The 24,809-nt window shown below is 37.2% G+C and overlaps 1 protein-coding gene across 4 annotated transcripts in view; it reads right to left on the reverse strand.

Moving 5' to 3' along the window:
* Positions 1 to 24,809, reverse strand: part of LOC127431556 (potassium voltage-gated channel subfamily C member 1-like) — an 80,156-nt gene that overhangs the window by 10,502 nt on the left and 44,845 nt on the right. For 2 of the 4 annotated variants that reach the window (XM_051682020.1, XM_051682018.1), the window contains exons 4-5: positions 22,312 to 22,500; positions 17,400 to 17,420 (exon numbers count right to left, since the gene is read on the reverse strand). In XM_051682020.1, coding sequence (XP_051537980.1) covers positions 17,400 to 17,420; positions 22,312 to 22,500 — 210 coding nt within the window. The remainder of the gene's footprint in view (positions 1 to 17,399; positions 17,421 to 22,311; positions 22,501 to 24,809) is intronic. The other 2 variants (XM_051682021.1, XM_051682019.1) reach the window with 1 other exon arrangement.

The following is a 24,809-nucleotide window of genomic DNA, read 5'->3' on the forward strand; positions in this document are numbered from 1 at the left end:
ATAATGATAACAGAAATCACCCAAATGGCCCTGATCAAAAGTTTACATACCCTTGAATGTTTGGCCTTGTTACAGACACACAAGGTGACACACACAGGTTTAAAATGGCAATTAAAGATTAATGTCCCACACCTGTGGCTTTTTAAATTGCAATTAGTGTCTGTGTATAAATAGTCAGTGAGTTTGTTAACTCTCACGTGGATGCACTGAGCAGGCTAGATACTGAGCCATAGGGAGCAGAAAATAACTGTCTAAAGACCTGCATAACAAGGTAATGGAACTATATAAAGATGGAAAAGGATATAAAAAGATATCCAAAGCCTTGAAAATGCCAGTCAGTACTATTCAATCATTTATTAAGAAGTGGAAAATTCGGGGATCTCTTGATACCAAGCCAAAGTCAGGTAGACCAAGAAAGATTTCAGCCACAACTGCCAGAAGAATTGTTTGGGATACAAAGAAAAACCCACAGGTAACCTCAGGAGAAATACAGGCTGCTCTGGAAAAAGATGGTGTGGTTGTTTCAAAAGGAGCACAATACGATGATACTTGAACAAAAAGGAGCTGCATGGTCGAGTTGCCAGAAAGAAGCCTTTACTGCGCCAATGCCACAAAAAAGCCCGGTTACAATATGCCCGACAACACCTTGACACGCCTCACAGCTTCTGGCACACTGTAATTTGGAGTGAAGAGACCAAAATTATGGTCACAACCATAAGTGCTATGTTTGGAGAGGGGTCAACAAGGCCTATAGTGAAAAGAATACCATCCCCACTGTGAAGCATGGTGGTGGCTCACTGATGTTTTGGGGGTGTGTGAGCTCTAAAGTCACGGGGAATCTTGTGAAAATTGATGGCAAGATGAATGCAGCATGTTATCAGAAAATACTGGTAGACAATTTGCATTCTTCTGCACGAAAGCTGCGCATGGGACGCTCTTGGACTTTCCAGCATGACAATGACCCTAAGCACAAGGCCAAGTTGACCCTCCAGTGGTTACATCAGAAAAAGATGAAGGTTCTGGAGTGGCCATCACAGTCTCCTGACTTTAATATCATCGAGCCACTCTGGGGAGATCTCAAACGTGCGGTTCATGGAAGATAACCAAAGACTTTGCATGACCTGGAGGCATTTTGCCAAGACGAATGGGCAGCTATACCACCTGCAAGAATTTGGGGCCTCATCGACAACTATTACAAAAGACTGCACGCTGTCATTGATGCTAAAGGGGGCAATACACAGTATTAAGAACTAAGGGTATGCAGACTTTTGAACAGGGGTCATTTCATTTTTTTCTTTGTTGCCATGTTTTGTTTTATGATTGTGTCATTCTGTTATAACCTACAGTTGAATATGAATCCCATAAGAAATAAAAGAAATGTGTTTTGCCTGCTCACTCATGTTTTCTTTAAAAATAGTACATATATTACCAATTCTCCAAGGGTATGCAAACATTTGAGCACAATTGTAGATAAAATAGAGGTACGAAAGAAAGAAAGAAACAGAAAGAGAGAGAATAATAGATAGATAGCATGTCAACACATGAGACAATATTGTCAAAGAAGCACCACAAAATAACGTAATTGCTTTAGTGATTGTGCTTTTTCCATCTCACAATTATTTTCGTGAATCTATCAGTTAGGTTTAGGGTAGGGAGGCCCATTTTGTAGATTTAAAACTCAATAGAGCATTAACCATAAAAGCCTCAACTGTTTGGAAGAACATTTACCTCGCTTTTAGCGCCACACAGTGGACATTTCACACATAGTATCATAGCAAAAAGGTTGCCACAGTCACGTAATTTTCATGAGATCAGGCTGGAAATTTTTGGGATTAAATTTGGTCGTAGACTGCATTTGTAAACAATTGAAGATATTTTATTAATGACTTTTTCCAAGCCTGGAAAAAACACAACCCGATCTCATGAAAAGTCGTACATAATTTACGAGGTGGCTATTTCGTTTGATGTCGCATGATTTTGTTCGCATAAACTCGTATGATTTAATCACGTGCAAATTCCCGGATGTCTAATGCGGAAGCACGAGTTTTGCGCACGAGGCATTAAGGACATACTTATTAATATTATGCCCTTACCCAAACCCCTTATCTAAACTTAACCATTCAGTAGGAAGCTGTTGTGTGTGACAGAAGCAAGTAATTGTCGCATATTAGATGGAAACGATGTCCAGCGACATCATTGGCTGTAGTGAAAGTCGTGGGAATTAAAACGAGTGCAGTCGCACATTATCATACGAATTAGCCAAATTTAGAAAAGTCGTTCGAATCCTGACAATTTTGCCGTGAGAGTGTGTTGAAAAAACATTATATATTTAAACATTAAGCTATAGTATACATAGCCAATAAGAGGACGTCATTACTGTAATTCTCAAATGTTTCTGTATTAAATATCACTCTATGAAGCACTCTACATTGCAAGAGAATAAACAGAGTGCTCATGCTCATGTGGACCGCTGGCTGGTTTCCTTGACAACCTCTTCAACATCCTGTTACATTTCACTTGACTGTGAGGTCATAAAGCCTAGCATAAGCTTTACCAAAAATGGTTAAACCACTTGTGTAAACATGTAATTAGAGGCGACTTGGCATTGTATCTTGTCAGACTGTAATAACAATTTCAATCAAACTTACATGAGTGCTACATCAAGATTTGGGAGTTTGTTAAACAGGCTTTTGGGACCAACAAATCAAGTGAAGTGTCATGACTAGCAGCAATCTTCTGCCCACATATCAGGTCTGTATTTTTCTCTCTCCCTTTATCTCCCTCCAGGTGTGTTTATTTGGGAGAGAGAGAGGTGAATGTGGGAAAAGTTTGCCACAAGTTGACCACAGAAAAATACTCTGGAAAGAAAACACATAAGGAAAAATAAAAGGAAAACGTTTTCTCTGAAAGTAGGACAATGGCTTACACACAAACACACACATTCAGACAGAGAAAGTGCTGAGTCAGGTCTGATATAATATGCACACACAAATACAAACACTCACACACACTAACAGTTCCAGTAATGACAGTAAATGCCCACACAATAAAACACAACCACGCTCAAATACACACAATAACCATACACACACAAACTCAACAATACACCACACACAATTATTGTGCTTGCTGTTCACATACACACACCCAACATTATGCTCTTTCTGTTACGTTCCTTCACACACTTTCAGTACTTGTAAAGGCCAAAGTATACATTGTTTTTCACAGTGCACGTGACAAGGGTTGCCAACTTTTAGCCACGCGAATACAAGACGCTTGAGCATTTTGTGTGTCAGAAATGTGTCAGAACGCAATTCAAATCGTAGCGCAAGTACACCTTCATTTTCAGCATTGCCGCAAGGTGTGCTATGGCGTACTTTAGCGTAACATTATTACACTATTTGTACTGTAACTATAGCAAACAATAGTTTAATTAACCACAAAAGAAGACCGTTTACACTGTCAACATGTTTATAGCTACTGTAGCTAGAATAATAAGAAATCAGATTTAATGGATCAGACATTTGAAGGGAACTCTATCGCCCCCTTGAGTACTGAGGTTTATTACCGCCACACTAATGCAAGAACGCTTGTTAAACTATAGTTCACCCTTAAATGAAAGCTCTGTCATCATTTACTCACCTTCATGTTGTTCCAAACCTATTTGACTTCATCCTCAATAACATACTTTAACATCCCCTCTGTTTACTTTGCGAGTCAACAATGTTACACGACAGAGACTATTTAGTCTGAGACAGAGCACTTGTATTAAAATGAATGGGAGAAATTGGAACACCCAATATGGCGGATGTAGAAAAGGACGTCCCACCTGTATCACCTTTTAGATACAGACATTGCGCATCAGTTAACTCAGAAACACGCATCACCCAGTTTGGACAGGTAAACATTCGCTGGGCGACAGAGAAACAAAAACAACTACTCTTGGATTCTTTTACCCATCTGCCTGGTCAGCAACGCCGTTCAGACAGCCACACCCCATTTTTATTAAGTTTGTCTAGTAAGAGCTTTTAAAATGACTCCTCTGGAGACAGAGCGCATTAGTGAGGGTGTATGAGACAGGAAGAGTGAATTTATTTAATGGGATTGATGGATACTTGATGGGTTAGTGCGGCTGATGAAACTGAAGTGTAATAATGTGAAGTTTGTGTGATAGTGCAGTGAGGAAATTTGCAAGGAAAACAAGTAACCAATCAAATGTACAAACACATGCAAATGTTAAAAAATTTCGAAAAAGTGTTGAAAAGCTACTATGAAAGCAAACACAACTAATTCCCTTTCTGATATTTAAAGACAAGATGAAATAAAAATTAAAACTATTAAAATTAAAACTGCCTTGATAAAGCATCTGCTTTTATTGAGCATGATTTATCAGTGCATGTTATTCTAAAGAAAAACAGTCAAAAAACATCAAAATGGAATAACTTTAAACCTAAAAAAATTATATATATATAATTTTATTTTTTCTTCTTTCTGCTGATGTAATCAAGGCTGCAGGGATGGAGACAATTAATTAACCAATCATATCAGAGCCTAATATATTGGTATAGAATGCTCACTTTTTTTTTTTTAATCTAATTCACTTCCAACAAAGTTAAATGTGTTAAAAATGCTGTTTCATTTTGTCTTTAAGTATAAATATATATGCAAAATATGCACGGAAAATATATATATATATTTTTAGTATTTTAAGGGCCATTAAGATTTTTACATTGTAAGAATATTTTAATTTTAATTTTATACCCTCAATTCTCATTACCGCAACATGAAAACCTTCTATATTATTTAAATTGTAAAGTATTAATATATATTTGTATATACTCCGTAGGTACTCCCTTTCCTTTTCGCTGGTTTTAATTAATAAATAAATAAAGGGAAAAAAGAAAAAAATCTAATAGTACAACACCATCTTTTATACTGTAATCCCAGCAGCCATATCACCCTGTAGCTCAAGACTGGTTGCCTTCTGAAGCTAAGCAGGGCAGAGCCTGGTCAGTACCTGGATGGGAAACCTTAGCAAAACTAAGGTTGCTGCTGGAAGAGGTATTAGGGAGTCCAGCAGGGGGTGCTCACCCTGCAGACTGTGTAGGTCCTAATGCCCCAGTATAGTGATGGGGACACTATACTGTAAAAAGGCACTGTCCTTCAGATGAGAGGCCTTTCATCCAAGGTCCTGACTCTCTGTAGTCATTAAAAATCCCAGGACACTTTTCGAAAAGAGTAGGACGTGTAACCTTGGTGTTGTGGCTAAATTCCCCCCATTGGCCCTTATCAATCATGGATCCCCATCCATTAATTGGCTCTATCACTCCACTCTCTCCTCTCCACTAATAGCTGGTGAGTGTACTGGTGCACTATGGCTGCTGTCGCATCATCCAGGTGGATGCTGCACACTGGTGGTGTTTGAAGAGAGTCCCCTGTTCACTGTGTAATGCGCTTTGAGTGCAGTGCAGTCAGAAAAGCGCTATATAAATGTAATGTTCATTCATACTGTAAAAAATGACTGTATTATGATAATGAGAATCATCAATGAAAACTATGGAAGCCCTGAACCGCAAGGTTAAAAAAAAAAATCACTATAGGTAAATTATTTGTTATTTTTTTAGGTGTCTTAGGGTGCTTTCACACTTGGTTTGATTGCTTGGACCGAACCCGAGTTCGTTTCCTCCCCCTCCCGCTGCACGTGCTGGTCTGTGTTCACATCATATTATTTGGGTCCGGACCACGGTCCGATTACATCATCAATGTGCGTACAAGTGGCAGCTGTTTACCACTGTAACTAGGTAACAATTCGAGAAGATGTCACTGTGTTAAGTGAAGTATTAAGTTTGTCTCTTTGGATTTACCACGAAAACTTACGAAAACATGTGTGTTTGTCTGCCGCAGATGCATGTGCAAGAGATGTGAAGAATGTGAGCTGCTCTCTGTAGGTGGTGTATTTGGACACAAGCAGGTATGAGAAATGCATTATACCATAATAATTGTGATTGTGAGTCTGCAAAGATGCGAATTATACATCATCACTAGCAGTTCACTTCCGCAACTTGATACGACTGTGTTCATATTAGCAGCGAACCGTACCAGAGTTCACATGAACCGTACCCCAGGACACCTTTTCAAGCAGACTTGGGTGCTGTTCCCGGGTGCGCACCCAAGTTCAGAAAACAGCGTTCACATTATACAGAACCGAACTTTGATGTCATTCGACCCCAGGTGCACACCAAAAGTGCTAGTGTGAAGGCAGCTTTAGTGCCTTCCTGAGTCTATGCACTACAAATAAGAAACTCTCCCCAAATGCTTTTTTTTTTTCTCATGAAATATATATTTTTTCAATCTCTGAATTTTTTTTTTTTACTCTCTGAAATTTAAAAACAATGAGAACACTAAAACTATAACATCCAAGTGCGTTATGGTAATTCGATTTTGGGGGGTATGATTTATGCAGCACCTTTTTACTTACTTACTATAGTACATCCTTATGCCTACATTACACTATAAGTGGTTATATACGAAACGTAATGCAAAATTTAAAAGTGGCTGACATCTTTACCAAGTAAAATGCCCACAATATAACCAGCTTTCATACCCCTGATGCTTCCGAGTATGATGACTAATTAGTAATATATGTAAAGCATATAGAATTGCATAATATTGAAGTGCATAGTATTGTGTATTATTACCATGTTCACTTTAGAAAGAGGTATTTTTTGATTGAACATGTAAAGAAGATAACAGTGATGTTTCAGTATACAATACCTACCCAGAGTCACGCATTAGAAATACTGGCGCTGCACTGACGGCCTGGAGATGCATGAAGGATGAAATGAGTGTTAGTCACACAGTGGAGAGAGTTAAAAACACAGTGAATGACATGGAAGGACAATAGGTTATGTGCAAATATCAAAACCACATTTAGAAACCCTGATTGGGCGGCTAGTGCTATTTATTTAATATACACCACAGTACATATGACCGCCATAACACAAGCATCAGTCATTGGATGCCATATGAAATCAGTCATAATGATGATGATAATAATAATAATAAAAATGCATTCTCAAAAACAGGAACCGTTTTTGTTTTTTTTTAAATCCCCCCAATAATCAAAACAAGCAAGTACAATCCCCATTATTATACCATGATCAATGGAAACATGTAAATGCCTCATGCTGCAGGGTTGTATTTTCACTCTAAACTGACATTTTTACTCCATTGACGATTAGGTTTAGGGTTTGGGTTAGGCATTCCTGTTGACTGTATTACTTTATTTACAAAAAAACAATAACTCGCTTTTAGTGCCACCTTGTGGATAATTCACCCGTAAAACTCAACACTTCCAGATACAGCCACGGGGGGAAGTGATTAGACCGATTTCTGCAACACAACTTTCAAGCTACTGTTGCGTCATATCAGTGTCATATACTGTATGTTGCTATGAAGGTCACATGTACACAGCATACATTGTGATGCTATTTCAGCCCAGCCTTTTACGACAGTATGTCGGTGTATTGACCACTGGGCTGTTGGAAATAGAGAGAGCTCACATTACCCACAATTAAGCTTTATTGATTGGCGTCTGACCAGAACGCAAAGCACCACATCCATGGCGGGCTGCTGACCATACTGGAATGTCCAGTGTTCTAACAAAAGATCCGATCTACTGCTCTAATACTGTTCTGTGTTCTCAAACTAGTCTTTTAACTTAAACAGTGCCTGTTGTGTCACTTGTTGACCTCAAAAACAATGTAGCACTGCCCACAATGCAAAGACGTTAAATAGGTGGCCTTCAAATACTGATATAACCACAATCCAAATCAGTTGATGCAATCGGTTTCTAAATGATGTTACGATATTTGCAAAGGGTGTGGACAGGAAATGCACATTTGCAGTAGAAACACACACATGCAACATCAATAGCATCACAAATAGACATGAGTGGAGTGTGTGTGTGATATGAGATGAGTTTTGGATAGTGACATACTTTGTAATAATTGATGATAGAAATTATGTTTCAATTGTAGAAATTCACCAAATCCAGATTCCTAATGTACTTTCAACATCATCATATTCGGTTGTCTCTCACATTTTTATTTTTGTCTTTTCAGCATACTATTGAAAATAATTATGAATAGCACCAAAATAATCAAATAGCATCAAACCAAATTGTGGCCACATTCAGATTTAATGATGCACTGCACCATTTAGTAAGAATTGCAATTGAATTAAGCCGTTAGGACATACATATTTACACCCCTGTAATGCATAACCTCTTCACTGTTTATAGACTAAATATAGACCTGATGGAGACCCTGTTGTAATAATAATAATAATAAATATACTGTGTTCATGCTATTACCATGTACACCACATGACCGAACTAGAGCACACCTGTTTTGTTTTGAAAAATATCTTTCTCATGGCGACTCTCATAAAAGCTTTCGTTTTTACCATGTTAAGCCAATTTAGGCTACAATTTGTATGAACAAAATGCAAATACCAATCAAATGAGAATTTAGAGTATGTGAGTATGGCCACACCAGCGCTTTACACTTTAAAAAAAATTATTACTGAAGAATGCAAACATATATCATTCACAAGGGGTTAAATCATACATTATTTTAATATTTAATGGGTTTTTTTATTGATTAACCGGGGTTCACCCATATTGTCAGTAATGTTTTTTGCACCCAAAACAGAAATAAGTAGTTTGGATTCCTGTTCATCATATTTTAACTGCCCAATCCTTCCAATATAACCTCTTGGCAAATCTGCATTACATCGTGATGGATTAATAAAACAATCTGCGCTGAAATGCGCACTCTTTCCTTGTGTTAGAATGATATGCAGAGCTGTATGTGCTACACCTTCAAGAACAGCACAAGGTTTGACATATTGTTACTGTCTAATTGTTAGTTCTTCTGGTGTTTAGGAATATCTTCGGTTTCCTCTGTGTTACTTCCAGCCTGATCTCATGAAAATTATGTGATTATGGCGACATTCTTGCAAAATATTACGTGGTTCATTACACGTATTGCAGCAGTTCCAAGGTGAGATGTCCACAGAGTAACCGATAGTGTCATAAAAAGCAAATGTGACAAGACAAACACAACTGTGTAAGCAACCATGTCATTTTGTGGTGCTTCTATGACACTTTCGGCCCATGTGTCGACTCTTCAGGACTCGTACTCAGGTCCTTTGCATCACAAGTGCTCTTTTAGTGGAACTACTGTACAATTTGTTTGCACCTGGATAAACTAGCAAATGTAGTTGGTTATGTAATGCAAATGTTATAATGTAACACTATCGTAAGGATGTCATAAGATAACATTTTGTGAGGAACAGGGTGAAAAGTACATGTTTATGAACTGATAATCTGCTGTTTTACTCATGATTTGTGTGAAAGTGAACAAAAGTCATTGTTGTAGCACCTCTGCTGTTCATTTCACCTTGAAACTGTCACAATATGTACAACGAGCCAAGTTGAAAGTGTCAACCAGAAAATGGGATACTGATGAACTGGACATGAAAATTGACAAGCCTGCACAGTCTGAAGAGCTTAAACATATAAGATGAAAAGGACAATGAAATATGATATGGAAGAAGACAAAAGAATTATAGAAGAGAGAGAGCAGAAAGAGGAGAGAGAGAGAGAACTCACAATGTTATATAGAGATCCTCACAGAGACTTCCAGAAGTCTGATACTGACTTTGACTCTGAGCAAATAGCCTCATGCAAACAGCATTAGAGCAGGGAGGGTCAGTCTGCGCGCGCACACACTCACACACACTCTCTCTCTCTCTCGCTCACACACTTTCCTCTAAAAACAGTGAATAGCATTTAGGGATTATATTGCACACTAAGAGATCACTGTAACGCCCAGAGCAACATGCGTGTGTATGTGTGTACAGGTTAGAGATTGCAAGTGAACAATCAGAGTATACTTAGATCTTAAATTGACTCCCATTAGCCAACTGGATGCACAGAGTATCTCACACACTACCTGAATCATCTCAAATTAGCAAATTGAAGTCCATTTAATTGAGACACTGTGGCTATGTTACAAAATCCAGTGAGCTGCTTTGCTGTGTATGCTCTACATTGGCAGCTAGTTTCGGAAGCAGCATGCAAACTGAAATGGGACCTCATAAGTGACTAATCTGAAATGCTTTCTGTGGGCATAAATGGTTAATGGTCACTTGCGCACCACACCAGGAAGTGCTGAAGTGCCCGGGAGAATCGAGCAATGCTAACAGTTAATTCCAGTAGAGCCAGACGTTAGCATGTTGCTAAGCTAACGACTTTGTATTCTCACCCAGTGTTTGTGTTTTGTGCTTGTTAAATAGTATTGTTTAATTAAATGGAACTATTTTCTGTAGATTTTCCTAATCAACATTTCTACTGATTCGAAAATTTTCACTGCAGTGCTTTGTACTTTGGTCAAAACGAGGTATCTTATAAGCAGCATTCTTTGTGTGTTAAAACAAGGATATTACGTTTATGACTTTATTGTGTAATCCTTGACTAAAGAGCTGTGATATACAGTATTTAGCCTTCATTCCAATAAACTGTAACTGAAATCACATTTAATATTGCTCATACTTAGCTTAGCATAGTTAGCATACTTTGTTCAAACCCCTGGTGGTAAACTTTGGTGCGTAACTCGTAACTGTTTGTGATATCTGAAATCGTGTGGCTTTTCTAAGTGATCTGATTTACGATTTTCACTTGCTAGATTAAAAACGGGCAAAAAATCTCTATAGATATGCATTAAAAGAGGGATTCATGCCAAATCTAGAGACCAGAATATTCATGATGGTACAGATTTAGGATTGGGCACTTTTGACCTGGGCCAGTAAGACACCAACTAGTAACCACCCAGAACACCCTAGAAACAGCACAGCAATGCCCTGGCAACCACTGACAACATCCTAGCATCATGGTTGTGGGATTTGCATTGGGCAAGCAAAACTCAGTTAATTTCAGAGGTGGGTATTACACGCTACATTTACTCCATTAAATTTACTTGAGTAACTTCTGGGAAAAAAATTACTTCTACAGTAGGTTTAAAAGTGGGTACTTTTTACTCTCTCTCAAGTAAATTTCTAATGAAAACAATTTACTTTTACTTTGTTACAATGGGTGTCGTTCCTTAATATTAGTTAATGTGTAATTTATTGAGAGATTACTGAATGGGACTTTTACGACAGCGGGAGTTCACAGTTGCGCGCGCTGTCACAGACTGTCACTCAAGCGGAGTCTATCACTGCTGCTGCATCATGCTCTTCAGACAAAGTGAAACACTTTCTTTGCTCCGCACAGTGAAAAAATTATTTTGTCATGCAATGCTTTCATTAACACCAAGACAAGCGGATATTTCAAGATTAAAACTGCAGCTTCATCTTAAAGGGGACATATTATGCAAAATCCACTTTTAAAATTTTTTGAACATAATTATGTGTCTCCAGTGTGTGTAGACAACCACAAAATATGGTAAAAGACCATCCCCTTGTTTCTTTCCTTTCCCCATCAATAAAAAAAACAGTGTCTCTGAACGAGCCGTTCAGGTTTGCAGCCCCTTAAGATGTCAAAATGGGAAAGGTACTGCCCAAGGCTAGCAAAGAGATCCGCCAGAAGCTTAGATCCGCCCTCATTAAAACCTGAGCGAGCAGTGCACAGTCCTCCAAATTTATCTCCTCGCTAGAGCCGCTTGAGCTATTTCAGACTGCTTCATCAATGATGGTCAGCACAAGGCTGGATTTGCTTCAAAGCTAAGGATCAAGGATGGATCGATACCAACTCTCTGTAACCCAACTTCAGACTTGCAAGTTGTAAGTTTCGCACTTTATACTTTTTTAATGTTTGCAATTTGGCTTTCTGAATTTTCTAGTTTGCACATTGCACGAAAAACGCTTGTTGTGAAAACATTGTGCTTTGTGTAACGTAGCAACTCGTCCCTAACTACCTTATTCCATAACATCTAAGCTATAGCTCTGTTTCGGTTACAATATAAACTGATTGGCGTCCTCCACAGTCCCACTTGAGTGGTCATGCAATGAAGATTTCAAAAATGATTATGAAACAATAGTGGTATTTTCGACAACTATAGCTGTTTTTCATATTTCATAACTCGACCTTTGTTATGCACAATACAGTAAGATGATTGACTTAGTGTGTTCTCAGTGTTATTTATAATTTTTTAATGGTTTAAGTTCTCCTGCATTGTTGTCGCCAGTTTATCCATAGCACCAGCAAGAAAGGGGTGTGGGGAGCAGCAGCTCCTTTGCATTTAAAGCTACAGACACTAGAACAGCCCATTTGGAACAGGGGTACAAAACAGGGGTATTAAGGCATGGTAGAATAAACGATCTGTGAGTTATTTTGAGCTGAAACTTGACAGACCCATTCTGGGGACATCTGAGACTTATATTACATAGTGTTAAAAGGGGCATAATATGTCCCCTTTAAGGCAGCACGTTGTTGAAGTAAGTTGTGGCTTTAATGATAACGTTGGCTTTTCTGTGACATGGTGATGGTCATTTTCAGGGTGATTCTGTAAATATGGGTTCTTATGACATACGTTTTTAAGTATACATTTTTAAATCAGTGGCGCTTTGTTCCGCATCCCGCATGTCATGAGCAGTATTTATGCATTTTCCCCACACCCTCGCGGGGGATCTGGAAACTATCACAGCTACTTCGGGCTTATTATCTGTATAAATTCATGCAAACATCCAAGTTAAGTGTAAATGCTTTGAGATATGCGGGTACAAGGTGATCGTATGGCGAAGAGAGTGTTCCACGACTGGGGTTGGTGCCCTACGCAGGCTGCGTACTCTGCATTTAGGGAACGGCGGTACTGTGTACAGAACTAATGATCTAAATTCTTTCGACACTTGAAACTGTAACTACACTGAACTAAGAATCCATACAGGACTTTAAAAGCTATGAAATAGCGAAAGTAGGCATTAATAAAACATGATCTTGCTTTGGTTTATATTTCAGCATTATATATAATGTCCCTGTGGAAACGTTGTTCACGTTTTCACCGTAATAATTACTAAAAAGGTTTCCAAACCTCTCTTATTGACAAATCCCTCCAGATCTGTCAGGAGCCCTTAAAGGGATAGTTCACCCAAAAATGAAAATTCTCTCATCATTTACTCACCCTCATGCCATCCCAGATGTGTATGACTTTCTTTTATCCACTGAACTCAAATGAAGATTTTTAGGAGAATTTCTCAGCTCTTTTGGTCCATACAATGCAAGTGTATGCAAGGTGGCAACATTTTAAAGTAAAAAAAAAAAGCACATAAGTCAGCATAAAAGCAGTCCATAAGACTCCAGTAGTTAAATCAATATCTTCAAAAGCAATGTGATAGGTGTGGATGAGAAACAGATCACATTCACATTCTTCTTCTTGAGTTTTCGGTGACTCACATTCTTCTCTGCATATCGCCTCCTGCTGGGCAGGGAGAAGAACTTCTAGCAACAAAAAGTACTTAAATTATAATAATTTTATAATTTTCTTTATTTATCACACATTATACATTTGCACATATACTGAAATGTGAAATTCTTCTTTTTCACATATCCCAGCTAGGCTGGGGTCAGAGTGCAGGGTCAGCCATGATACGGCGCCCCTGTATTCATCCGTTTCTCACACCTATCATATCACTTCGGAAGACATGGATTTAACCACTGGAGTCGTATGGATTACTTTTAGGCTGCCTTTATGTGCTTTTTAAAGCTTGCATTGTACTGACCTACAGAGCTGAAATATTCTTCTAAGAATCATAATTTGTGTTCTGCAGAAGGAAGTCAGTCATACATATCTGGGATGGCATGAGGGTGAGTAAATGATGAGAGAATTTTCATTTTTAGGTGAACTATCCCTTTAAAGTGATATAAAGCTCAGCCATAATTTAATATTCTGTCATCATTTCCCTACCCTCATGTTGTTCCAAACCCGTGTGACCTTCTGTATTCTGTGGAACAAAAAAAGATGTTAGACAGAATGTTAGAGACTGACTGTCTTGGTCACCATCCATTTTCAAAATATGGAGAAAAAAAATAACCACACATTCACTGAAAGTAAATAGTGACTCAGGCAAACATTCTGTCTAATATCTCCTTATTTTGTTGCAAGAAAGAAAGAAAGTCATACGGGTTTAGAACAACATCATGGTGAATGATGACATAATTTCCATCAATAATAATAAAAATAATAATAATAATTCTGTAATACATGTTAAATTTGTATTATGTAATGGAATACAGGGGGAGTGAAAGTAACGAGTTACTCACTACTTGAGTACTCTTTTAATTGGATACTTTCTTACTCTTACTCAAGTAATTATTTATGTTAGTACTTTTACTTCTACTTGAGTAATTGTTTTTTATTTATTTTTTTAAGTAATTGTACTTTTACTTGAGTACAAAATTTGGCTACACTACCCACCTCTGGTTAATTTTTGGAAAAGTCTTTGCATCTGTGATTGATAAGACTGCATTTATGATGCCAAAAAAGGTTGCTAGGTAGGCAGCTCACTAGGGTTTGGAACGAAGCCAGGATAGCAGTTTGGCGGAAGACATGCCTGTTTAGTTTACATTTCTGGTTTGGCTTGGAGTTGCTTTACCCAAAACAACAGAACCCAAACACACACACACACACACTTACACAGACATATCCTAAACAAAGACACTGGATGATCACCAAAAAGGACTTGTTAACAATCTTATAACATCATGTATATGTGTGTCTATGCTCTGGACATTATAGTGATACAGATACTGCTGTCCTGGAAGACAATGCTAAGCTCAAGGCCAGGATAAGTGCCGGGATGGATGTGGGCTTGGGAGAGTTACCACAGTATTACGGTTTGTTCTTACCTTCTCTACGTTAGTCTGTCTGTGAGTCTGTCCAAATATCCCATTTTCAGTCTGTCAACCAGTCAGTCAGACGTCAGAGTATTACACAGCACACACACACTTCAAAACAAGATCTAACACACACGCTAGGAACTGAAGCAGGGTGAGGTCCTATGAGGAGATTCTTAAAACTGTGCCACACAAAAACACTCTTCCTCTGGCACTGACAAAAATTATTTCAGCATAAGCATTTTTGCCTTTTTCCAGTCAAATATATATATATATATATATATATAAAGTTTAAAAAATATAAATTTTGTTAATACATTTACATTAAAAAAAAAACTTGTTTACAGAGAATATCCTGTATAGGTGTTTGTTCAACTTTGGGCACTTTCAGCACTGGATTTCAAGAAAGTAAAGTCTCATTAAAATTTTAACACTCTCACTAGTTTATTCAATTAGTCAATTAACAATGTCCAACAGAAAATTCCCACCAATTCTTTTCATGAAAATTCTCACCACAGTGTCATTTCCAGCCAATCTCAAATTCTGTGCGTAACTCTGTAAGTTTCTGTGCTGGAAATTACATTTTTAACGTTTCTGAAATAAAAAGGCAGACTCCTTTGTCTTGCTGAGGCTAATTACATATTTAACTTTTTATGTATCTTAAATAAAATAATATTTTCACACTTTTTGCATAATTTGGCAAAATTGCAGCTTGATTGGAAATGATGCCCAACTATATGCACGTATATTCTGCTTACAAGTGTTAGTTACTTTGATTATTCTGTGATTTCTTCAAACAACACATCTCATATTTCATCTCAAGCATGCTCTTCACTGACACTTTTGTCCACTTGGTTAACAAGTACACTAACTTTTGAGAAAACTTTGTTAGGGGCAAAATTCTTAGTGAGGTGGAAATGATGCCACAATTGTGGGACAGTTGTACTTTTTGAAAAATTGATAGAAAACATGTTCATGCAATTAATATCAAAATGGTTTATGTTTATTTCACTATTTGTTTAGATTATCATAGTTTTGAACATGCAATAATTTGGATATTGAAAGTCTGGGTCTGGGAAAAGTTTCAAACAATACATTTTATATATAAAAGTCATTTGAAAAGTACCAAAAACAAATCATAAAGGCCTGATAAAAAGTTCCCAATTCAGTTTTAATGAGACCTTTACATAACAAAAAGAAAACCCTGGGGACACTTTTTTTTACAGTGTCCTTGTTATACATATTTCATGTAATGACTATAGTAATGATAGTAAATTATGCATAATTACAAGTAACTAACTCTAAACCAAACCCTAACCCTAACCATCAACCTATAGTAAGTACATGCTGTTAATTAATATTAATCAGTACCTACATATGTAATTACACTGTAACAAGGTTACTGTAAAATATAGTGTAACCACACAAATCAACCCCTGGGAAATGAGAGTAATAATGGCATAATTTCATTTTTGCATTTTGAAACACTTGCTCATTCTTTATTATAATTGTTTTTCACATTTTAGAATAATAGTAAAGTCATCAAAACTATGGAATAACATAAATGGAACTATGGGAATTATGTTGTGACTAAACAAAATCCAAAATAAATCAAAACTGTGTAATATTTTAGCATCTTCAAAGGAGTCACCCTTTGCCTAGAATTTGCAGACATGAACTCTTGACATTTTCTCAACCAACTTCTTGAGGTATCACCCTGGGATGCTTTTTAAACAGTATTGAAGGAGTTCCCATCTATGTTGGGCACTTATTGGCTGCTTTTCTTTATTATTTGGTCCAAGTCATCAATTTAAAAAACTTTTGTTTTATTTTTTTTATTACATTTTAATTTTATAATGAAATAAATTAATATGGTGGCACAATTATATTTTTGTCTACAAAACTAATTTCAAACATTTAAGCATACGCCTTCAGATCAAAAGATTTTTAAGATCATGAGAAACATTTCAGTCAAGTGTTTCAAAACTTTTGACCGGTAGTGTATATTTACTGGAAAACAAGACAAATTACAGATTTTTTTTTTTTAATTTTATTTTTTTTATACAGTGCGTCAATGTTGTGTGTTTTCCCTCCGTCTCTTTCTGAAAGCTTCAAAATGTTGCGACCAGCAGTAACGTAAAAGGACCACAGTGTTTTGCTGGATGGCACAGACCCAAGAAATTCCACTCTTTAGAATTTACCTTGACCTCTATAGACTCCTGACCTTTAACCCTGGGGCAATTCGACACAGCACAGTCTCCTAAACAACAGCAACATGCAAATAAGTTCACTTTCCCATGTGTTTGTTTGTGTACGTGTTGCCTTGGTGAGCATGTGTGTGTGTCCTACATCACGCCAGGGTTAAAGGTCACCGGTAGAGTGAGGAAAACACATAGAAAACACACTAAGCAACATCACGTCACAACAAACACGACACACGCACACACAGCGAGGAGAGGGTAGACAGTAGAACAGTGAGAGAATATATGAAGAAGCAACATACAAACGCGGGATATGACACAACCTGGAGGAAAAGACAATACAGAGTGTGTGAGATCCCCCTGAACACAAACACACACTCACACTCACACTCACACACACACTCACTCATACAGTATGTAATTGCATTGGATCTCATGTGACATTGAAAACAGTGAATTATATTTGTTACACAACTCTACAATGTCCAACTTTATCCCATTTACAAGTCTTTCTCATTACAGAGTATTATGTTATACATCAGAGTTAATATTGTTGCTAACGCAACACCCTTGCTTTAAAAGAATATTCCAGGTTATTTTCAATGTACCGCATCTGTGGCATGCTGTCGATTACCACAGAAAATAAACTCGAATATACTCCCTCAGTGTGCATAGACCATAGCCGTAATTTATGGTGGGCCATAGCCGTAATTTATATTTTGCATACAGAAAATGAAGCTATTTTTGCTTTGTGACAATATTTTCAGGACACGTAAGCACATTTTATTCAGCATTTCTTATTACTGTAATGCGTGCAGGCATTAAAGTTTTACTATTCCCATTGTTTTCAATGATGATTCTCATTACAGTAACAAGACAGTTTTTTTATTTTTATTATTATTGAAATCAGTGAAAATGAAAGGTAGTACAAAGGGGTTACTATTATAATGAATAAATACAATTTAAATAAAAAATAAAAATTTCATGTTGCAGTAATGACAATATCATAATGACCATCTTTTTCGCATTGCGGAAATAAGAATTGTGGGGTAAAATGTGTGTAACTGTCATGAAAATAATGTCACAATGTAAAGAAATCTCAATGGCCCTATAAATACGCTATATGCAAAATATAATTGTCTATGCTTCTTTTGATTTTGGAGTAAAAAAAGGACCAGGACATTTTCTTGAAGGTTTGTGAGAATCACGCAGTTGCCTCAAATCCAGTGATATAAATTGTAAAAATTGTAATATCGTATAACAAAATGCAAACAAATGTGCCCTGACGTCCAGCTGTAATTACCACCAAAAGCAGCAGATGAGAGGATTACGCTATAAAAAAAAAAAATGTAACCAGTTTATCTGTGCCCTTATTAACTTATTATTATGTAGAAAAATCAATGTGCTTTTGAAATAGTTTTAAAATGTTTATTTTTAATCTGAATGTAATTAATAAATTGCTGACCTTTGGAATGAGCAAATGTTCATCTAAGGCCACACCCACACTAATCGGTTTTAGTTTCCTAACATTCTGTTTTCCAAAATATGCGGTAGTGGAGAGCGTTTTTGAAAGTCTCCGTTTTCAGTGTTAAAAACACCGTTCTAGTGTGGATGAGAGGTGTAAACATATAGTGAAATAAATATGTTTCAAACAAAAACGCATTAGTGTGAACGTGGCTATAGGTCATATCAGCACTACTTTTTTCAGTACAGTTTTCGGTTTCTTAATGTCGTCTTTTTTTATTAAATTATGTGGTATTGTAGAGCGTTTTCAAAAACATTTCGGTGGAGGAAAACAATGTTATGGTGTGGATGAGAGGTGTAAACGAAGCTAAATATATGCGTTTTCAAACTATAACGTATTAGTGTGGACATGGCCTAAAACAAAAAGTGTTCTGGTGTCTTTACTTTTTTAAAACAAAGTGATGTCCATTGCATAAACAAAAGGGAAATGCGTTTACAGTAGTACACTTACAATGGAAGCCTATTAGCCCTGAGAACAACTATTACAATGTTTCGAACATACTGTATAGCAAAGTGCAGCAGTATAGCAGTAGAGTTTTGCAAATGGAAAAAAACATTGAATTAAGTTCAATGTTCACTTGAAGAAAGAAAGTCATTTGGGTTTGGAACAACATGAGGGTAAATAAATGAGGAGCGAATGGTGTGAACTATCCCCTTTAAGTTGAAAATAACCCGGAATATTCCTTTAATATGTCTTACATATTTGACCCATTGTCTACTGTCCTTTGCACCAAATGGTGTCAGACAAATGCATTTTTGGGGTTTTGGAATTTTTTGCCATCTCAGTTTTGTTTTTGCTGAGTGCATGCAACAGTATATGTCTTGTTTAAAACTGGTGATACATTTCCCCCAATGGACACATGATTTGACTGTACAGAGTGGAACAGTCAGCAGTTTAATTCAACAGTTTGCAAAAACTTAAGGTTGCAAATTTATCTGTCACAGTGTCAACCTTCAACTCATATTCAGTGACATCATAAACATTAGATTCATTTTCCTTTAACAGATGCAACTAATGACAGTTTGTAAAGATAACAACACAACACTGACACAGCAATTTACACTCAACACCCATGTAAGATTTGTTTTTGTAAGTGTGTATGTAGTTGTGATGTTAAACATAGCTTATTCTGTTCATTTGTAATGAGAAATGAGAGTTAATGTGCATGTTTTTTTTTTTTATGTTTTATGGGTTTTGCATTCACTGATTTGGTCTTTACCTCTGACAGCTATGGTTTGATCCACGAGGAGGCAGAGTTTGCATTAAAGTCCTTTTGTAACACGGAGCCTTCCAGCTTATTCCATTCCTCTGAGAGGGGTGGATCGGGGGCCACCGCCAGGGCTCCTGACTCTAACGTGGCAAATGGAGTTGGGTTGTGGTGGGGGTGGGGTGGAAGAGTTTTTGTGGGCGGCAGTCAAGGACAAATTGGGTTTGGGGAATTAGGTGTGCATGGTTTGGATATCGGAGGGTGTAGTCGGTGTTTTTGTGGGTGCAGAGGGGATGAGGTGCAGGGAGGAGATTTGTGTGGTTGTTTGTGGGGTGTTGCGTGTGATAGAAGGTTTGTTGTGTTGATATCAGTGAAATAAAGGCAAACAGAATATAGGATTGCGGAAAATGCATAGAAAGAAAAATGAAAGCAATTGAGAGTATGGAAGAAGACAAAGGGTAAAAATAAAGAGGATAGTGCATTGAAGACAAATAAAGAGAGGCGGGATCAAAAAGACAGAGATAGCAAAGTGGCAGACAAAATAATTATTATTTGAGTATTTTTAAGAAAAATGATTGAAACAACAAAAGACATGCAAAAATCCACAAAATGAAGTAGAGAAAGAAAAGCTAGAGTCAGTGTTGGGTTAAAAAAAAAAAATTCCCCGTAGATTAGTGTGGTTATAAGGGTGTTTTAGCACTTGGGTCCTCTTGAAAAGAACCAATCAGACCCCTTTAAGTGGACCAAAAAGTGAAAGTGAAAAAGAACCCAGTTCACTTTACATTCACACTGTCCCTGGTCTTAAAAGTGGACTCAGATCTCATTTCAATTTCCCTTTTTAATTTGTACCTAGTCGCATGTTAAAAATGTTTTTCAAATAGTTTTACAAGTCTACTATACAAATCAAAATTATTTGACTTGATTTGACTTTTATGTTTTTACTACTTTAGCAACAAAATCTCAATGTTCTCTCTTTGCAATGTCAAACAAACAAGTAATAGCCAGTGCTGAGGCATTTTACTATTCAGAAATTAGCATAATTCTGATACAAGTAATGGCCAGCATCATCTAATCACTGCCAACCATGATAAAAATAAAATTCAACATTATAAATTCTGAATCTAAGTACTGATTACTATTGTCCCATGTCTGTCAAACATGTTGAGTGGTCCACACATCATTTGCAGCCTGAAACTGAACTTTTGATAGGAAGTTTGGATTGCACTAGGAAAGCTATAGGATGCTCCCTTGCTCCCTATTTAGTGAATGACTTGACCTCCAGTGTGCTGTCAGTCTGCACTAGTCTCAGAACAGTTCAAAATGCACCGTATTTTCATCATAACGCCATATAAAGCCTCTGAAAGCAAATTTATTTTCTCAGTGTCCAATTAAAACCTTGTGTTATTGTACACATTAGTGTACATTGTGTTGATCAGCGTGGCGTTTCGAGATAAATCGCTCACATTTTTAAAACGTCATATTGGACGAAACTAGAGACTCTAATCTTTTGACTCAAACAGGTTTCAATGTAAAAACTTAATTAGGTTACTTGCCAGATGTAGTTTTGTTGGCGTTTCTCCCAAAGACAAACTTTGCTGTGATCAGCGCCATGTTGTTCTGTCACATGACACCCTACATCGAAATTTGAACCCTTTACTGACAGCACAGAGTCTACTGAACTGAGATCAGTTGGTTTAAATAGTATTAAATTATGCGTTGCGTATAGACAAGCCAAAATACTAATAAAATGTATAAACAGGGTCGCACAAGATATTTTACTTATTTTACTTACTTTATTTTACTTTACTTACCTTTTTAATTTACTTACTTTGATTACTATATATATATATATATATATATATATATATAAAGAATAAACTAGTTATAAACTTTGACGCATTAAAAGGAAAATTATGTTAATGGAAATATAAAGTGAACCAGGTGTGCTTTATGTTCAAAATGCACAACACGACATAAGCTACATGCACTGCATACTAAAAAACGAAATGCTCAGGAGGTGGTCTTAGCTTGTTTCACATTAAAGGGGTCTTAATTGGGAGTTAATTTGGAACATTCACATATAAGCCAAACTACTCTCAGAACACAAACCAACCAAGTGTGAAAGCACCCTGAGAGTTTATGTTGTTATATAATCTGTATTTTTGGCTCCACTTGCCGGGACGCCACAGTGGAATCAAACAAGCTTTCAGAGAGTTGGGCTTGAGAGTGCTTTAAAGTTGCAATGTTTTTTTGGAGGTCACTACGTGATGTTGATGTGTTCAAATCAGCGTTGGGGTAATTAGACTGGATAATTATATTTATAAGTGTTGATCTGTATTTAGGTTTAGCGGGTTTATTTTGGTGACAAAACACGATTATGAGACAACTAGGCTGAGACCGTGGCGCTGTTGTTTGCCTTCACTGTGTGACTGTGTGAATGTGTGTCAGTGTGTGAAAGCAGTGTACAGAAGTGTAAACATACCTTTCCGCACATTTCCATCAGTGGGTCTGAACTCTCGTGTGTTGAGGAGGAAGCAGGCTCTGTCCTGCTGGTAGCGCTCTCGGGTCCGGCCCATCGGGCTTCGTTCATCTGGACTGAGAACCTGATCGATTGTTGGACAGTCCTCATTTGCTAGAGCAGCACTCGCTGCGTCACCATTCTGCTTTGAGTCTGATAAGAGAGATGAATGAAACAGAGAGAGAGAGAGAGAGAGAGAACTGAAGGGAGGAGGCAAAAGACAAAACAAGGAGCTAAACTGCAAAAAAAAAAATAAAATAAAATAAAAATTGTAATCAGCATTTTTTTTCCTTGATTTCCAGTAAAAAATTCTAAACATATAAAACTAGATACATTTACTTTTTTTTTTTTTTTTTTTTTTGGGGGGGATTTTTCCCCCTTTTTCTCCCAATTTGGAATGCCCAATTCCCAATGCGCTCTAAGTCCTCGTGGGCGCATAGTGATTCGCCTCAGTCCAGGTGGCGGAGGACGAATCCCAATCGCCTCCGCGTCTGAGACAGTTGTTGAGCACGTTGCCACGGAGACATAGCGCGTGTGGAGGCTTCACGCCATCCACCGCGGCAACCACGCTCAATTCACCATGCGCCCCACCGAGAACAAACCACATTATAGTGACTACGAGGAGGTTACTCCATGTGACTCTAACCTCCCTAGCAACCGGGCCAATTTGGTTGCTTAGGAGACCTGGCTGGAGTCACTCAGCACGCCCTGGGATTCGAACTAGCGAACTAGCGAACTCCAGGGGTGATAGAGGTACATTTACTTTTAAATAATTTTTTTTTTTTAAATAAAGTGAGTTCTCATCTGGAGAAACACACTCATGTACATCAAACACTCAATGCTGTTCCAACATTGTAAGAACATTACATTTATGGTTGCTGTTTTCTCCAATGGATTGATTGACACTGTCTGCTCACAGCCTCACAATAATATCAGTGCTGTAGTGTAATTCACCCTCCCACAAATCCCCACGTGGACCTATCCTGCCCCTTCCTCCCCCTCATTGGAGAAAAATCACGTTGTATCAACTGCCGCCGGTGTCCTCTCTTCTCTAGCTTCCCCAAGACTTTCTACCCTGTCACTATACAAGAACTGTAATACTGTGATATTCTACATATTTCATTTTATTCTGGAAAAGAGCCGTTCATTCAGGTATGAGGGAACCGTCTGAACACGTTTAACCACTGACTCAAACTTCACTTGTTTTTAAGGTAGGCAATGTTTTAACTGTCAAATATTAACACAATGTAGTTTGACATATTTGTGGGGATATCTTGTTGTTGCTACTACATGTCTAAAACAAACTTTTTAAATAGCTTAGAAAGATACAATGCCAATAGTGTCGAAAATTAATGGGGACTCGGGGCAAAAATGCCACCGAAATTGACAAAAATATCCCTGAATTCAAAATATGGGGACAAAAAATGCTCACGCAATGAGTTCCTGTGTTTCATTAATAATATCTGATATAGTTACAATTACAAACATTGCGATCTTCTTTTGACTTTTCACTGAACATTATTTTTTTTTCCTGCTGTCTGGTTCCTCGCACCATCGCATGCACAGACAGGGCTCTTCCTTCTATCATTCCGCATCAGTACGGTATTGTGCTCCTGCATTAAATTCCGTAACTGTTTGCCCCTCTTGTTCAAAATAAGCTGTCCTAGTGGATAACACTCTCGCTGTACTGTACTTCTCTGCCCTGTGCTGCTGTTTATCTGTCTGAAAAGCATACGGTAGAGGCCAAAAGTGCACAAGGGATGGATGTTATATAAAGAAGGCATGAGAAATCACAAAACATAATGTAACCAAATGCTACAATTTACTTAATAATAATATCCCAATATGTTAAATAACCATAATGTTAATTAAGACTTTATTATTACAACTGTAATACAATAATACATGTACAGAACAACCACTTTTACTGTTTGAATCAATCATATCTCTCACTAAACACTGCGTGAAAGGTTTATTTTTGCCTTATTTTATTCAGTTGGCATGTAGGAGTTGATAACAGTTTGCTTGATAATCTCATTCCATATCTGGATAATTGCTGCAATATCATAGAGGATACATTTCCTCTATGATATTGCATTATGATAGTTTTTTATAGTACGTTAACTTAATAGCCAAAATACTTGGCCATACGCGAATGAGAATAAACCTGTTTATTTGCGCAACTATCAGCAAGCAGGACTGCTTTACATTATTTACACATTTATGTTATATACACATTTATGTTATTTACATGTATTACTCCAGAAACATGGAGTAATGTGACAATACAGAGTGGGACGTGTCAGTAACAGGTCAAGATGAGGAAAAACCTGTTTTAAGGGAGTAATGCAAGGCATTTTGGTTTGTGTATAAGTTCCATAAAAAATAAAACAGTGTTTATTTAATGTTTATTTAGTCTATAAACCATTTTTTATGTCTAATTACCAGCAAAAATTACTATA

This window comes from Myxocyprinus asiaticus, chromosome 41, assembly GCF_019703515.2.
Source record: "Myxocyprinus asiaticus isolate MX2 ecotype Aquarium Trade chromosome 41, UBuf_Myxa_2, whole genome shotgun sequence".
NCBI classification, from domain to species: Eukaryota; Metazoa; Chordata; class Actinopteri; order Cypriniformes; family Catostomidae; genus Myxocyprinus; species Myxocyprinus asiaticus.